Source organism: Lissotriton helveticus, chromosome 1_1 (genome assembly GCF_964261635.1).
Source record: "Lissotriton helveticus chromosome 1_1, aLisHel1.1, whole genome shotgun sequence".
Lineage (NCBI taxonomy): Eukaryota > Metazoa > Chordata > Amphibia > Caudata > Salamandridae > Lissotriton > Lissotriton helveticus.
Window position 1 is genome coordinate 1,794,516,564 of NC_136057.1, and position 18,903 is coordinate 1,794,535,466.

The window sequence follows — 18,903 nt, forward strand, 5'->3', positions numbered from 1 at the left end:
TCTACCTCCCACCATCCCTCTACCCTACAATCGACGCACCCTCCCTACATACCCTCGCCTCCAACGACACCCGCGCTGGCCGACTATCCCCGTTCGCACTAACGCCCACCGCCCCCGGCGTGTCCTCAACCCATTGTCGGACCGTGAATTATGCTCTCTACTACGCTCCTATGGCCCAGGTCCGGTAACACACACATCCAACGCACACATCCCCATACCCACAATTCTTACAAACCCTCTGAGGCTCCCAACACTCAACAATAGAGGTTCCGTCCCTAACAACCTCAGAAAAGTTCCCCTCACACTAGAAAGCTCGACCACCCTTCTCTCTCCCAAACTCAAATGCATCCTACTCAACTGCAGATCGGCCCAGAGACACTCCTCCGACATCGCTGATCTCGTCTCAGCTAGGGATCTGGACCTAGCCATTCTAACGGAAACGTGGCTTACTGAAGCCTCTACCCCGATTATGGACATACTAGTCCCCCCCAATTATCACATCATTAGGCTGGACAGGTCTCCTGGCAAGACGGGCGGGGGAATTGCATGCATTTTTAGGAGCAACCTCTCCGTTACTAAAATCACCCCCCCCTCCTTCCCCTCCAGTGAACTCCTCTGCCTCGACATCACCAGCGAGGGCAAACAAGCTTGTGCTTTACATCTCATCTATCACCCGCCTGGTGACAACCTCATATTCACCCAACAACTCATGGACTTGATCACTTCCAATGCCGGTCGGCAAACAACCCAAGTCTACCTGGGTGACTTCAATCTCCACTGGAGCGATCAGAAAGACACAGTGGTGAATAGTCTCAAAACTTTCCTTAATGCGCTTGACCTCACCCAAATATGCGATAGACCAACACACGACAAAGGCTCGATACTCGATCTCATCATTGCCAAAGAGAACTCTACACAACTGGAGGCGATTCAACCCTGCGACTGGTCGGATCACCACATTACCTTCTTTATCAATGAAAAAGTGAAACCTATCCCAGCTCAACCAATCAAATCCAAAACATGGAAAAGGGACATGAAGAACCTTAACCCCTCTACCCTGCCCCCCCACATCGGCAATCTCCTCCTTCCCCCTTCAGGTGCCTCGGATGTTCAAACACTGATGGACCACTACCTTGACGCTATGAACACAGTAGTCAATGAAGTCGCCCCACTTCAACTGAAGAGAGTCTCCACCAAAACTTCTAACCCCTGGTATGATGATAGTCTCAATGACGACAGGCGTAATATGCGAATGGCAGAGCGCACCTGGAGATCGGACCCTTCAGCACTGCACCTCAAAAGGCTTAAAAACAAAAGAAACGCCTACTTCAGGAAAATAAAGCGCACAAAGGCTGGCTTCTTTAGCCGTCAGTTGGACCAAGCAAAAAACAGGCCAAGAAAGCTGTTCGAACTAATCAAGACCCAAACAAAGACCCAACCCCTACAATCAAACAGCACAACAGGCGACACCCCACACTGTGAAGCCTTCTCTGCTTTCTTTAAGCTAAAGACTGACAACATAAGAAATGACCTCATCTTGGATGTAAGTCGATTCCCCAACAACACCAGAATGTCTTACACTCAACCTAAAAACAAGGCATCTTGGCTGTACTTCGATACCTACTCGGAAGATGCAATACGCAAACTGCTCTGCACCTTGAAGCCCTCTAATCACCTCACAGACCCTCTACCTGCTAATGCTGTAAAAGACTTCATCCCCTTGCTCCTCCCTCTCTGGACCAAAATCATCAACAGCTCCCTGCAACAAGGCCTCATACCGGACTCCCTCAAGGTGGGGCAAGTCACGCCTATACTCAAGAAACCTACAGCTGATCCGTCTGACCTAAACCATTACCGGCCCATCACCAATATCCCCACCCTGGCCAAACTGCTGCAAAAATGTGTCCAACTACAACTAACTAAACACATTGACCAATTTGACCTCCTCAACCCTCATCAATCAGGCTTCCGAGCGAAACATAGCACGGAAACAGCTATGACACACATAATTGATGACGCCCTCCAAATTCTTGACCGCAATGAGTCCTGCCTCCTCATCCTTCTTGACCTCTCGTCAGCATTTGACACGGTCAAACATGAGAACTTGCTGGAGCTGCTAAGCACTAGAATGGGTCTATCGGGAACTGTTCTCAAATGGTTTTCGTCCTTCCTTCACAATCGATCACAGAAGTTCAAGATCGACAATGTGCTATCCACACCTGTGCCTGCAGATCTAGGCGTCCCACAAGGATCCTCCCTCTCCCCCACACTGTTCAACCTCCTCATGGAACGGCTCGCCACCTTGCTCCAAGCATCCAATGTCCAATTCCATATGTACGCCGACGACACACAACTCTACCTAAAGCTACAATCACCGGAAGATATCAAACATCTGAACTCCACGCTTATTAACACTCAATCTTGGCTGGCAGATAATCACCTCAAACTAAATGCTCTGAAAACCGAGTTCCTACTCATCTCACCCCCGACGAAAACTTCCACCACCCAAACATGGCTCAATAACCTAACAGCACTCAATGTCCAACCTACCATAGTGGATTCGGCGAAATCCCTAGGCATCACACTCGACGCCAAGCTCGACATGCAGCAGCACGTTAGCAAAGCCACAAAAGCAGCTAATTTCCAAATCAACACATTGAGGAAAATTAAACCTTTCCTCCCTGCCGAAGACTTCCAAACAGCTGTACAAGCTCTAGTCATCCCTCGAATAGACTACGGAATTGTGGCCCTCAGCGGACTCCCGCTATCCACAACAGCACCCTTAAGAGCCTCCCTGAACGCTGCCGCGAGACTCATTACTGGCTCAAGAAAATATTCGCATATATCCCCAGACTTAAAGTCTCTAAAATGGCTGCCTTTTGAAGCCAGAATACAGCTAAAAATTGCAGTTATGAGACACGCGGCCGTGCACCACAATGCACCCAACTACCTCGCTCAAAAGTTGTCTATCTCAGGAGGTTCGAGGTCCAATAGAAGCACAAAAAACCTACTCCTGAAACCTCGTAGATTCCGGAAAGAGAAAACATACAAGCGCTCCTTCTCTGGAATGGCACCCAGGATTTGGAACGCGCTCCCGCCTGAAACTAGGCTGATCTCCTCCACTGCACTCTTTAAGAAAGAGGTGAAAAGCATCTTCCTGGCCAAGATCTCCTGAACATGATTGGTGCTGGATCAGAGACTCTGCATTGCTCTGTATCACTGCTCACCTTGTCCTCTGGCACTATACTTCTAACCTGATGTTGTCACTACCAATATATGTTACACGTTGATTCACTCTCCAGATGCCCTTACTCAGTGGTCTCTCTACACTAAGACTTTGGTATAAGCCATCCACACACCCAAGGTACACATGAACACCCCTGTAGTGGGATCAATGACTTGTGCCATCTTATATTACTTGTTTACCTGATTGTATTGTGATATGTTTCATGTATGTCACTATTACCCCACCATGTTAGTGACTACTATTTTGCTCCCATTGTCTCTGTTCACTCATGTTTCATGTATGTCACTATTACCCCACCATGTTAGTGACTACTATAGTGCTCCCATTGTCTCTGTTCACTCCTACTGCCCCCTCCCTGTCTTTGTGAAGCGCTCTGATATCCGTAAGGATCTGGTTCGCGCTATATAAAACTCTGAATAAATAAATAAATACTTCTGGAGGGTGAGTGTAATGACAAACTCCCAGCACCATATACTCTTGATGGCAGCACGGCACCTACAATGTCTAAGAATGGACTTAGACACTGATGGGTACAGGGCTCATTCACCTGTACTCTCAGCACTGGTATAGTGCACCCAGCTAGAGGGGTGGCTGACCTATGCAAGGGCAGTGGGTTGTAGGCATGGCACACAGGGATGTGTTCTATGTTGACTTTTCGCTTTGTTCTGCACCAAAACACGCAACCTGCAATGTGGTCTACATCACACACATTTACCAAATACTATTGTATTGATGTATTAGCAGGCCAACAAGCTAATATAGGACAGGCGGAGCTAAAAACACTTTTTTTAGACAATAGCAACGCCCACTGGGTTAACCACTGCTTTAGGGGAGTACTGCTATACAGTCTATGCAAAGCATGTGTATCTACAGCACACATGCCTCAAATGGATTGTTACCCTGTAAGCAACTGTTCCTGACATGTAGGACTTTAAATTCACATGCGTCCTCCCTCCTTCCTGGATACCTAATGGTCGTTGCAGTTATTATTCACATTGTACACACATCGACATCTCTGTAATACACTGTTCCAGGCATGTGGGCTGCTGTATTCATATTGTAGCATATATCGCCGCTTAGTGTTGGGTCCGGATGTTTGCACCTTGTTGTCTTGGAAGAGTCTTCGAAGTATCACGAGATAGGTGACTCCTCCCCTGGACTACAGTGCGCATGGGCATCTTTTCCATCTTCAGATCGTTTTTTTCTGCCATTGGGATCAGCACCAAGGCTTTTTACAAAATGCCTAGCAGTAGTAGCAGCACACCTCAGAGGGCGACACATCCATGTGCTCCCCTACCTCAACGATTGGCTCATAAATGCCAACTCATACGCACAGTGTGCCAGCCACACCTCACGGACAATCCAGCTACTTCCAAGTCTAGGATTTTCAATAAATTACCCAAAATCTCATCTCCAACCCTCCCAACAACAGCAATATCTGGGAGCAACAATAGACACCACCGTAGCAAAAGCCTATCCAACTCCAACCAGGCTAGCCAACATACAATCTCTAATTCAAAACTTTCAGCCACAACACTCCCTACCAGCTCCAGTGTTCATGCAGCTTATAGGCATGATGGCCTCCTGCATATTCATCGTCCCTCATACTCTGCTTCATATGCGCCCCTTACAGGAATGCCTAGCACGCCAGTGGAACCAAGCTCAAGGATAACTAAAAGACCTAGTGTTGATAGTCAGTCACTCTTATCGCTCTCTGTAGTGGTGAAACCCACAAAACCTTTGCAAGGGGCAACTGTTCTAAGAGCCGGATCCACAGGAAGTACTAACAGCGGACGCATCGCTGACAGGTTGGGGAGCCCATCTCCTTCAATATACAGTCCAAGGTCTCTGGACAGCCAAACAAAATACACTACATATAAACCACTTAGAATTCCTAGCAATGAGAGCCTTTCAGAAATACTTGCGCAACAAGGCTGTGTTAATCCGGACGGACAACATGACAGCCATGTACTACATCCAGAAACAAGGAGGTACACACTCTCCACAGCTGTCTCACCTAGCACAGAGCATATGGAAGTAGGCAATTCCACAAAACATTAATCTCCTGGCAGAACACCTCCCAGGGATAGACAACCAGATAGCAGACCTACTAAGCAGACACAGTCAGCAAGTACAACAAATGGGAGATTCATCCTCAAGTTCTCCAACCATTCTTCCAAAAGTGGGGACATCCAGACATAGATCTGTTTGCCACAAACGAAAACTCAAAATGCCCGCCCTTCGCCGCCAGGTTCCCCCACCCGTTGTCACAAGGCAATGCGATATGGATGAACTGGTCAGGCAGATTTGCGTAGGCTTTTCCACCAACCCCAATGATTCCATTAGTGGCATGCAAACTAAGGCAACAGTCACTCACAATGATCCTGGTTGCTCCCACATGGGCAAGACAGCCATGGTACACAACGCTCCTAGAACTCTGTGGTGCCTCACCAAAGACTGCACCTCTCGCCACAACTGCTAACACAGAACCATGGAGAAATCAGGCACCCAGATCCCAATCAGATGAACCTAGCGACCTGGCTCCTGAGGTCTTGGAGTTCGGATATCTTAACTTGCCTCCAGACTGTATGAACATTATCAAGGAAGCAAGGCGTCCCACTACCAGAGCATGCTACGCAGCTAAATGGAAAAGATTTGTTATTTATTGTAATAATAACCAAATCAATCCATTGGATGCCTCCATCCAAAATTTAATATGTTACCTGCTACATCTTCAAAGATGTAATCTAGCATACTCATCCATAAGGCTACACCTTGCTGCTTTAGCAGCATATCTTCAAAACAGACAACATGTGTCCCTATTCAGAATCCCACCTATCAAAGCTTTTATGGAGGGACTTAAAAGAATTATCCCTCCAAAGCATCCACCTTCTCCAGTCTGGAACTTAAACATAGTACTTACCAGACTCATGGGACCCCCCTTCGAACCACTTCATTCATGTGAAATACAATTCTAAACATGGAAGGTGGCATTTTTCATTGCGATTACCTCCCTCAGGCGAGTGAGTGAGCTACAGGCGCTAACCATTCAGGAACCTTTCATGCAAATACACCACAATAAAGTAGTGCTTCGTACAAACCCTAAATTTATGCCAAAAGTTATATCCACTTTCCACCTCAATCAGTCCATAGAATTGCCAGTTTTCTTTCAAAACCGCAATCCGTGGCTGAAAGAGCTCTTCACACACAAGACGTTAAAAGAGCTCTGTTATATTACGTTGACAGAACAAAATCATTCAGAAAGACAAAGCAACTATTTGTCGCTTTTTCACCACAGCATAAGGGTAATCCCATTTCCAAAGCAGGAATAGCCAGTTGGATAGTTAAATGCATTCAAATATGCTATCAAAAGGCAAAGCGCACTTTAACAGTTCCCCCAAAAGCACACAACGCATAAAATGGGGGCATCCATGGCTTTCCTAGGAAATATTCCCTTAGAAGACATATGTAGGGCAGCTACATGGTCTACAATACACACTTTCATCAAACACTACTGTGTTGACGTGCAAGCTAAGCAACAAGCTGCTGTGGGCCAGGCTGTCCTTAAAACTCTTTTTCAAACCACTGCAGCTGATACAGGCGACCACCGCTAGAGGAGAAACTGCTATACAGTCTATGCTACAATATGAATTCAGCAGCCCACATGCCTCGAACGGCAAATGCTACTTACCAGTATGCATCTGTTCTTGGCATTTAGGACTGCTGACATACATATACCCACCCTCCTCCCCGGTGCCTGACACAGCTGCATGGTTACCTTCCTTACATACATTTACATGGTCGTCTCTTACTTTCCTATACTCCATCTTTGCCACAATGGCGAAAAACATTCTGAAGATGGAAAAGATGCCCATGCGCACTGTAGTCCAGGGGAGGAGTCGCCTATCTCGTGATACTTCGAAGACTCTTCCAAGACAACAAGGTGCAAACATCCGGACCCAACACTAGGCGGTGATCTATGCTACAATATGAATGTCGCAAAAAACACAGTTGATGGACAGAATGTAGAACAATGTCATACATTCACCCCAGTACAAGGATTTGGGCCTAAATCTATCGTTTTTTTGCACTCCACACCACCCTGGGTTAGACGCTGGCTATATGCAAATCAGCTCTGACCCTGTGCCTCATGGGAACAGTCCAGTCCGAACTACTAAGCCATGTCTTTCCCAGATCGGAATCAAGCATCCAAGGACCGGTTTCTGGCGATCAGCCTTCATCAGCCTGGATAGCTTGACTCCAGTGGTGTGGAGAGCCTGGGACTCACGTCTGAGCATACCCAGCCCACTCGGGGTGAAAATTGCAAAAAACACAGTTGATGGACAGAATGTAGAACAATGTCATACATTCACCCCAGTACAAGGATTTGGGCCTAAATCCATCGTTTTTTTGCACTCCACACCACCCTGGGTTAGACGCTGGCTATATGCAAATCAGCTCTGACCCTGTGCCTCATGGGAACAGTCCAGTCCGAACTACTAAGCCATGTCTTTCCCAGACCGGAACCAAGCATCCAAGGACCGGTTTCTGGCTATCAGCCTTCATCAGCCTGGATATCTTGACTCCAGTGGTGTGGAGAGCCTGGGACTCACGTCTGAGCATACCCAGCCCACTCGGGGTGAAAATTGCAAAAAACTCAGTTGATGGACAGAATGTAGAACAATGTCATACATTCACCCCAGTACAAGGATCTGGGCCTAAATCCATCGTTTTTTTTGCGCTCCACACCACCCTGGGTTAGACGCTGGCTATATGCAAATCAGCTCTGACCCTGTGCCTCATGGGAACAGTCCAGTCCGAACTACTAAGCCATGTCTTTCCCAGACCGGAATCAAGCATCCAAGGACCGGTTTCTGGCTATCAGCCTTCATCAGCCTGGATAGCTTGACTCCAGTGGTGTGGAGAGCCTGGGACTCACGTCTGAGCATACCCAGCCCACTCGGGGTGAAAATTGCAAAAAACACAGTTGATGGACAGAATGTAGAACAATGTCATACATTCACCCCAGTACAAGGATCTGGGCCTAAATCCATCGTTTTTTTGCACTCCACACCACCCTGGGTTAGACGCTGGCTATATGCAAATCAGCTCTGACCCTGTGCCTCATGGGAACAGTCCAGTCCGAACTACTAAGCCATGTCTTTCCCAGACCGGAATCAAGCATCCAAGGACCGGTTTCTGGCTATCAGCCTTCATCAGCCTGGATAGCTTTTACGATATGAATGTCAGCAGCGCTACATGCCAAGAACAGATGCATACTGATAAGTAGCATTTGCCTACTCCATTCTCAACCTCTTTTGAGAAAATAATATAACAGTGGAGTCAATACCCATGCACAGTTTTACCGAAAGGATGAGTCCCCTTTCCTTGTGACTGGAAAAGACTTCTTAGAAGAAAAACAACTTGCAAACATCCGGACACTAGATTGCAGGAGTATGCAAAGCATGGGACTACAACCCTTCATGCCAAGAGCATTTCTTACAGGGTAAGTAACATAATTCTTTTTCAACGCTGTGAACTACAGACTACCAAACACGCTGTTGCTTATAACGGTCCAGTTTCCCTGGCCCTATTGACATTTAGGTTTTTGGCATGATGAAACTTAGCCATTGACATGCTTGTTTTCTTTTTCCAGATGGCCCTTTGCCGGACCCAGGAATGATCCGGGCCAACGTTCCCAGCCAGATGATGAATAGAATCCAGAGCCAGCAAGGTATGCCTAACTGAATTCCCTCACAGTGTGCCAAACCCTCTTGATTCTAAGATTTAGTATGCCCTCTTTTCACCCACATAGCCTGCCCTCTTTGTGTCCCTTTGCTGAAGTTGACCTGCCTTTACAGCATTCCTGCTCTGGTTTCTACAGTTACCTATCACTGAGCAGGCCTGTTCTACCTCGATTAATTTGATTAATGATTATTTTAGTGTGTAAATTACCCAGAATGGGCAAATTAAGGGTAATTAGGAGTTCAACAAAAGCTGCAAAAAACAAGAAATCACAAGTGAGTGTAAAATAAGTGAGTTTATTATTGCTTCCGGAAACATTAAGCAAGATAACCATTCTTAATAAAGAGCACTCTTGGCTGTGGCAGTAAGCAGAGAAAGCACAACCACCCTGGTGATCCTTGGGGAAATGGGATATCACAAAGTTAACTTTGTTGCTTATTGTCCAAAATGTTTACTTGTAGTGAGGGACAGGGTGTGAAATAACTTTGGTATAGACTCAAAACCTTAGATATACCTCTTAATATGAAGCCAATTAACAAAATCAAGATGATATGAAACCTGCAATTTTTTTCCTCTGCCTCTGAATAACCTGTGCTATGGCAATTTAAATGTGCTGAGAGCAGTTCCTGAGGTGGGCTGGGTGACCAGTGTATAGTGAGGTAAAGAACTCCAGACGAGAAATCGCTAAAACCTGGACAACTGACTTCCTTTGCGTATCTGGAAAGAGGTATAGGATTTTCCGTACGGTATGTAATGTAAGGAAGCAATTGTTAGAAAGCTTATAAATGCAACTTTTAAAGAAAAGATTGCTGTCAATCGTTAATTGAAGAGAAGGAGGTGGATTTAGTTCTCTTGGCTACCATAAAGTAGACCTGTAGGAAGATTCCCACTCCAATATTTTGTTGAGTGTTCGTATTCATCCCAGAGGTCTTTGAGCAAAGACAATCCTTGAAATTGTTACATAGTTAAATAGTTGCACAATCTAACTGTACAAGGCATTGTAGCCTGCAAAGGAATAAAAAAGCACGCTGAAAGTTCTCTTTAAAGCGACTAATGGTGCCACATGGATGATGATAAAGTGGACACCACAAAGTTTAATTTTACATTTTTAAATAAAATAGGACATTGACAGCCTGCCAGTAAACTATTCCAGTTATCTATAGTCTCAGTTACAAATTTCCTTGAGGCATTGTATTAGAACACAATGTGATATGGCATCAGATGTTGCTGACAGATATAATATCACCGCCAGTGACAATCCTCTGTCTAAAATCCAACATCTGTAATTTTCTCCTGTTACAAGCACTGTTGTATCATTGTACGATAGCCAAAACCTGATTGAGTGAAGTCCAAAATGTAAAATTTAAGAAATTGCTTCAAGAGTCAATTTCTTTTTGCCGTTTTAGCATGAAAATGAAGCAGCGGTATGGGTTAGTATTTAGGTCAGGTCAGCATTAGCTTTTTTTTTTTTATTAGCATTACTATTAATATGACCTTACGGATCTGACTTCCCATTAGCCCTACTGCCTCTACAGCATGTCTGTGATCCCTCTTGCCTTCACTCTGTGATTGCCTGGCCTTGAATTCTGCTTTCACACCAGGCTGTCTTCTCCCATCTCAGCAGACTTGTGTGTGGCTTGACCCCTTTGGCCAACAAGTTTTTTGCAGCCAGCTCTGAGATGATCGATTAATAGTGTTGTGACCAAACATATGTAACTCTGCCTGAATCTATAAAACAACTGAATCTTTTGACCTTGAGAAAAGCAGACAAAATATTCCTGTTTAGCCTAGGACTATATCACGTCAGAATACTTTGATGTTTGAGGCATATGAGCTGCAGATTACACACTGTGCATAGATCGACACCTAGTGTTGAGCCCGGATGTCTGCAGTTGTTTTTGCTCTGAAAAGTCTTTGGAAGTAACGGGATAGGTGACTCCTCCTTTGGACAATAGTGCGCATGGGCATCGGCACCATTCTTAGATTGTTTTTTTCCGCCACTGGGCTCGGATGGGTTTCCAGCGCTCCGGGTAGGAACTGGACGCCATTTAAAAAGTGTCCTCGATGTGGGTCGAAGTTTCCCCACACCGATCTCCATGAGGTGTGTAACCTTTGCCTCTCACTGGAGCACGAGCCAGAGACTGTTCCGCTTGTGCCTCTTTCTGCTCCAAGAAGACGATCCGGGACCGACAAGCTCAAAGAACAATGGCTCGCTCGTCAGCTTCGATCCCAGACGATATCTTCGAAGAGGGCGTCAACGTCCCAGAGCAACAGCACAAACATGACAGTAACTCCGAGGCTGAAGATTCAGACGTCGAGGACCACTCCGGCACAGAGAGTCGTAAGTAAGAACGTCGACCCGACCCTTCTTCGACACCTTCTAAAAAGGCTACGGTCACACCCTCACCCTCGGGCCCGGGTGCACACCGAGACACTACTTCCAATGCCCCGCCTTCGAGCTCGGCAAAGAAGCCTAATAAGCCTTTAGGCGACTCGGGCTCGAGTCAGCCTACCCGTAGTGCCGGCGCACACCTACCGGCACCAAAAAAGAAAGCATCATCTTCCTCCATGCCAGCTGCTTCCACATCTAAGCACTCGGCGCCGACAAAACCACCGAGCCGACAAAACCACCGGAGCCGACAAAACCACCGAATCGGAGAAACCCAACGCCGAAAAAGACACATGTTCCCCCGGCTAAAGACACTGCCAAAGAACATGTTTCAAAGCCAAAAGATCCTCACAGCTCTACGCCGAAAAAGCCCTCGGCACCAAAAGATCTACCTCCCACAAAGGACTTGTTCCATCCAGACCCTACACAAAAGACTCTGGTTAAAGATCCAAAAACTGGTTGACTAACTCTTAGTTCTAAAAAAAAAACTACCATTGGACGCGCCTGCACCTGCTTCTCATCCAAAGAAAAAGGGCAATGCAACATCTCCTTTAAGGATACCTTGTCCTCCTCCACCTCATATCCCTTCACCACCACCTTCCCTACCCCTTCTCCTACTCCGTTAGCAGACGATAACCGGGATGACACCTCTGATGACAAAGGGGGTGGTGCAGACAGTGAGCCACCAGATCATTCTAGTCCTCCTGGCTCACCTGACCCTTGGGATGAGTATAGCACCCCAGATGTCCCTAACGTCCCACAAGACGACATATATTCCTCCAGGCCTTCCCCACCAGAGGACAGTATGCGATTTAACCAACTAGTACATAGGGCTGCCCAATACCATGGGGTTGACCTACATACTGACCAAGTAGAATACGACTTCCTCCTCGATACCTTTGACAACCCACAAAGGGCCACTTTGATTTTACCCATGCTTAAAGGTGTTAAGCATGCGGCAGAAGTCTTTAAAGACCCAGTTAGGGCTCGAATCATCAACCCCCGAATTGGGAAAAAATATGACTGCCCCCTCAGATCCAGCCTACATTAAAGGGCTTGCACCATTAGACTACATTGTAGTCTCTAATGCACACAAAAGAGCAAATTCACAGACATCAGACAAGGCTCCCCCACCAGATAAAGAATCTAAGCTCCTTGAGGCATCAGTTAAAAGAACAGTGTCACAAACAGCAAACATTGGGTGTATTGCCAATACCCACGCATCACTGGCAAGATATGAAGAGCACATTATGATGAATTGGAGTCAATAAAGCAGCACCTTCCAGATAAATACAAAAACAGGGCACATGAGCTTATACAAGAGGGTAAAAACATCACAAATACCTCTATTCGTTGTGCACTAGATGCAGCAGATACTGCTTCAAGGGCAATTAATACCAGTGTCCTGTTGCGTAGACTTGCTTGGTTACGCATTTCAGGTTTTAAACCTGGTTCAACCAACCCTTTGATGAGAAACACTTATTTGGGCCTAATGTGGACGCGTATCTCAAAAAAATTAAAGATACCGACACAGCTAAATCTATGGGAGCCTCCACCCCTGCCCAATGACTTCCCTCCCCTTCCCCCAGCACATTCCACTCCAGTTGGGGCAAGACTACAACAATTCCTACCAGTCTGGACCAACATCACATCAGACAGGTGGGTGCAACAAATAATTCAGTCAGTTTACTGTCTCGAACTATCATCTACCCACCCAAACAGCGTCCAATGTCACAGGAACATTTGATACTACTCAGGCAAGAGGTAATATCCCTCCTACAAAAAAACAATAGAACCGGTTACTTTGCAGTGAATTACCTACAAATTGTATTCCACGGAAGCAAGATGGCGTCTGGCTGACGGCATTGAGAGCACTCCCGATGCCGATATAATTTAACTGACAAATGGTGCTTTAAAATACACGTACCTATATGTAAGCGGTATGGTGTGACAGTGATTTCTTTGAAGCGGCAGAGAGGCTGATCCTGGGACTTTTGGCGGCTGCAACAGCGGTGCTGACGGAGCTACGAGTTCGCAGCGCCCCAGTGTGTAAGCGGCGGAGCCAGCGCGACCGGCAGAGCCTGCAGAGCTAGGGAGAGCGGTAGAGCGCCGAGTTTCGGATACGGAGATAGCCCGAACGGGGAAATTCAGAACTACGCGATCAGCGCCTTGCTGAAGGCACACCAAGCAGAGGGAAGCTCTGCAATCTGCAAAATGGCCCCAAAAAACTACACGAGGGGGAAAAGATAGAGCCCCAGACCCCGAGCAGCAACCGGCCCAAACCACTAAGCTGGGGAAGAGCAAGGATGCCGATGAATACCCCAGGTGAGAATGGGTGAGCAAATAAAAAGAATGACATGGGGGCAGGGAGCAACACCAGGGGCAAGAAGACGGGGACTGTGAATATCGGGACAAACAATGGGACAAACAGTGGGGTCTCTAAGAATATTACAGGCTATTTTTCTCCAGCCAATCAAGTTAATTTAGTCAGCAAGAGCACACTGGCCCCTAAGGGCAAGAAAAATGCGCAGCAAGACCTAAAGATTCCCGACCCTCAGGCAGCTCCACTTGAAACGCAATGGGGAGAGATTATGGACGGTCTGGGGGACGGGCGGGAATTGGCACAGGATAAAAACAGCCCTGATATACCGATACTTGAACAGGATGTTACCACAGGCCCTCATGGTGTGACGGCGGCGATGGGGCTGGGGGCAGCTAACCTGATGGGTGCTATTGACACAGAGGGGCTGTCGACAGAAATACTAGTCCAGGAGGTTACAGCAAGTGGCGGCCCAAGCGGCCCGGAGGATAATCAGGATATAGCCAACAACTTCTTTTCAGTAACGTACGGATCCGAAGGTTTCCCATCGGACATTGAAGAGAGTGGAGGGGAAAATCCCACAGATACTAGTTTTATCTTTAGTACAGAAGGGGATAGCAGAGCCTCTCCTAAGGAAAAGGACACTGCCACCAGGAGAAAACGGCTATCAAGGCGGCAAAGAGATACACAGTCCGAAGAAAAGATAGCCAGTGGGCAAAGGCAGATCAGTGGAGTAAACTCAGAAGCAGCTTTGAATTGGGATTACTCAGCCACCCGGGGGACCTATCCGGAGCCAACCTCTCAGGGAGATGCAGAGGAGGAGACCCCGACACTACAGCTGATATTAAAATATATAAAGCAACTGCAAGACGAGACAAAAATAAAGGGGGGAAAAAACCAGCTTGCAACTAAGAACCTGCAAGGTGCGATTAGGAAAGTTGCAAAGATCTGCACAGACACAAATACAAGTTTCTCACACCTGGAGGATTGTACAAGCGCCCTGGAAGATCGGCAAGCAAAGGAATCTGCTATGCTAAATGGTAATGAGAAGCAATTTGTAGATGTCCAATGGAAATTAGAAGATCTAGAAAATAGCCAAAGGCGAAACAATCTTAGGATCCTGGGCATTGAAGAAGGGAAGGAAGGGGACGACATAAGAGCTTACGTCTTAAAGCTCCTAAAAGGAACGTTTCCAGAGTTAAGCCACTGGGAGTGGGAAAAGGAAGTTCAAAGAGTACCTCGATTCCCAATGACACTGAAGAAGAGGACGATAAGATCCCAAGGAGAAACCGAGACCAAGGGCAATATTGATTTACTTCGGCAATTTTTTGCTGAGAGAGGAAGTGTGTGCTAAAGCTCGCCCCCACGCCAAATGCACATTCGAGAACCAGTCCTTTTTTACAACCCCAGATTACTGCCATACGACAGTGGAAAGGCAGTGGAGACTAAGAGAATTGCTGGATCCATGTCACCAAATGGGCTTGCAGGCATATCTAATGAACCCAGCAAGGTTGAAAATCATATACAAAAACACCACCAGAGTCTTTACCTCCGAGATACAAGCGAGGGCATATATGGACACATTGAAACCAGGAGGTCAGGACAATACTGCTCTATGATGTTCATACTATTATTTTGTTATAGTGAGGCATATAGTTTAGGTACAGGACATTGGGGACCATGGGGTGGGTAGGGCAGAGGGCTGAGGGTTGAGGGTGTGAACATATGAGGAGAGAAGGATAGGAGAGGAATTCGCAAACTTTCTAGGGTACACTTAGTCGGTGAAAAAGGTAAATGGGGAAGGATCAGATTTTTTATTAAAAATGCACTAGACATATAACACACGGCAGAGGGAGGCTGACGGCCAGACTCCATCACAGAGACCTTAGGTCTGCTTGCTTCATTAGGTGGGGGATGGAGGGGGGCAAGGGGGGGAGGGTTCAGGGAGAGGGTGGGGAACAGGGGAGAGTAAGGGGAGCACGTGAGTGGAAAAAGGGACAAAAACATCATCAGGGAAAAATAAAGATCAGAGCGGTCTACACAGGATAAGGAAGGGCGAGTATAGGAAAAATGTATGCGGATTGTCAATTAACATATGTGGGCTAAATGATGCAAAAAAGCGGAAAGATCTGAAGGAATATCTAAGGGTAATGTACGCGGATATCATATGTATGCAGGAAACTCATATTGAAGCTTCTCGTAAATATTTATTAGAACAACTGGGCTATAAGCTATTAACATGCACAACGCAAGGGACTAGAACACGGGGGTGGCTATATTGGCACGAGGTAGGACGCTGGTAGTGAAAAAACAGAAGTCAGATGCCTTTGGTCGATGGCTATGGTGGAATGCCAGGTGCAAGGATTTAATTTTACTTTGTGTTCCGTTTATGCTCCCACTGTGGATGATTCGGACGTTTTGAATTATGTTAACACACAAATGGCTAGCTGGCCCACGCCAATTATCATGTGTGGGGATTTGAATATCAATGGCCTACATGACTTGTGGAAGAACGACCCAGCTAGGTTCTCTGGTCGGAAGAAGAGCCATAGGGCGTTGGTACAATTGATGCAAGATAATGGGCTAATCGATCTATGGGAACAGCAAAACACAAAGGGAGGGGGCAGCACATATTATTCTGCTCCGCATAAAGCCCTAGCAAGGCTGGATTATTTTCCGATTTCACCATCATTAATATCTGTTTCTAAGGTTAAAAAACTGCCACGGGTGATGTCAGATCACAACCCGTGATCTTAGATATATCTATTCCAATCCATCAAAAAGAGGTATCTAATTGGTCATTTGAGAGAGCGTTGCTACAGGATGCTAAATATGTTAGCCAGATGGAAAGCTGGCTCAAATAATTTTTTGAGGTAAATAGAGGGTCTGCTCCTCCAGCGGTTGTTTGGGATGCCATGAAGGCTGGCATTAGGGGAGAAACTTTGAGTTACTCATTAAAGCGAAATAAGATCGAGAAAGAGGAGATAGAGGGGAAGTTAAGAACAGTCGCTACAATAGAAGAAGAGCTCATTCATCGATCAGGGATAAGCAGGATGTGGAAAGGATAGTACAAAAGCTGGCCATAGCTAAAGCAGCAGTAGGGGAATTATTTGCATCCAAAGCAGCAGGAAAATACTTGGCTTGGAAGCAAGATCAGTATGATTTCAGCAAGCAGATAGGCCGCTTATTAGCTATTAGGACACGACAGGCGGCCACCAAGGGGGAAATACTAAAGATCCAGGCAGAGGGGGGGTCATTGCTCCAACGCCATGGGAGATCTGCGCATTGTTTCAGGATTTTTATCAAACTATACGATCCTGACATAAGGGCTAGGAGCGGTGAAATAGAGAGCTATCTTGAGAGCGCATTCGTAGAGAAGTTTACTATGGCGGATAAAAGGGCATTATTTTATTTTTATTTTTTTTATTTTGAAAGTTTTATATAGCGCGGACAAGATCCTTGCAGATATCAGAGCGCTTTACAAAGAGAAGTACATGAGGGAGCATGGTTAACAGATAAATCAATAGGTCAATTAATACAAATAGGTGGCAACTAAGCCCAACATGACATGAGTACAAAATGGTACAAATAGGTGGCTACAAAGCCAAACATGTGAGTAATAAGACAGTTCATACAAATAATCAAAAGGGTCAAACATGTAGTATAGATCGGTGCAGAGTACTAACAGTGGTCAAGATAATAGTTCAGGTGTATTTAGCCATGAGGATAGCTTTTACTTCATTTTTAAAGAGTGTGGTGGAAGAGATAAGCCTGGTTTCGGGCGGGAGAGAGTTCCAGATCCTAGGCGCCATTCCCGAGAAGGAGCGCTTATGTTTTTTCCTTCCGGAATCTTCGAGGTTTCAACAGAAGATTGTTTGTGCCTCTGGTGTTTCTAGCTCCTCCAGAGATTGTCAGTTTCTGAGCGAGGTATCCGGGTGAGTTTAGATGTACCGCCTTGTGTGTCATACAGGCGATTTTCAGATGTATTCTAGCTTCAAATGGCAGCCAATTCAGGGATTTCAAGTCAGGGGTAATATGGGAGTGTTTTTTTGACCCAGTGATGAGTCTCGCTGCAGCGTTTAGAGAAGCTCTTAGGGGTGTAGTTGTAGTTAGGGGGAGTCCACAGAGGGCGATGCTGCCGTATTCAATTTGAGGGATGACTAGTGATTGTACTGCGGTTTGGAAGTCTTTGGCTGGGAGGTAGGGTTTAAGTTTCCTCAGAGTGTTGATCTGGAAGTTTGCTCCCTTTGTTGCCTTGCTGATATGTTGCTGCATGTTCAAATTGGTGTCGAGTGTTATGCCTAGGGATTTTGCTGAGTCCACGATGGTGGGTTGGACATTGAGTGCGGTTAGGTCTTTAAGCCAAATTTGAGTGGTGGAGACCTTCGCTGGAGGTGAGATCAGAAGGAACTCTGTTTTCAGGGCATTGAGTTTGAGATGATTATCTGCCAGCCAGGATTGGGTGCATCTGGTCGTTGAGTTCAGGAGCAAGATGTCCTTGGGGGACTGTAATTTGAGATAAAGTTGGGTATCATCTGCGTACATGTGAAAGTGTACATTGGATGCTTGTAGCAAGGTGGTGAGCGGTTCCATGACTAGGTTGAACAGAGTTGGGGATAGAGAGGATCCTTGGGGGACACCTAGCGTTACGGGTATTGGCGAAGACATCAGGTTGTTGCTCTTGAATTTCTGCGACCTGTTGTGAAGAAAGGAGGTGAACCACTTGAGAACAGTTCCAGATAAGCCCATTCTTGTGTTTAGGAGCTCAAGTAGATTCTCATGTTTAACGGTATCAAATGCAGAGGAGAGATCAAGGAGGATGAGGAGGCAGGTGTCGTTTTGGTCTAGCATTTGAAGTGCGTCGTCAATTATGTGAGTCATAGCCGTTTCTGTACTGTGCCCTGCTTGGAAGCCTGACTGGTGCGGGTTGAGGAGATCAAATTGTTCAATGTGTTTAGACAATTGTAGTTGTGCGCATTTTTCCAGCAGTTTGGCGAGAGTGGGAATATTGGTAATGGGACGGTAATTGTTGAGATCAGAGGGGTCGGCTGTAGGTTTCTTTAGGAGAGGTGTGACCTGACCAACTTTTAGGGAGTCAGGTATGCTTCCTTGTTGGAGAGAGCTGTTGATAATTTTAGTCCAGAGAGGGATAAGAAAGGGGGTAAAGTCTTTTACTGCTGCAGCAGGAAGGGGGTCCGTGAG

At 46.3% G+C, this 18,903-nt stretch overlaps 1 protein-coding gene across 7 annotated transcripts in view; it reads left to right on the top strand.

Annotated features, from left to right (window-relative positions):
- The window catches only part of EP300 (EP300 lysine acetyltransferase), a 561,889-nt gene that overhangs the window by 256,260 nt on the left and 286,726 nt on the right, over positions 1-18,903 (top strand). For all 7 annotated transcript variants that reach the window (XM_078640667.1, XM_078640674.1, XM_078640679.1 and 4 more), the window contains exon 11: positions 8,904-8,981. In XM_078640667.1, coding sequence (XP_078496793.1) covers positions 8,904-8,981 — 78 coding nt within the window. The remainder of the gene's footprint in view (positions 1-8,903; positions 8,982-18,903) is intronic.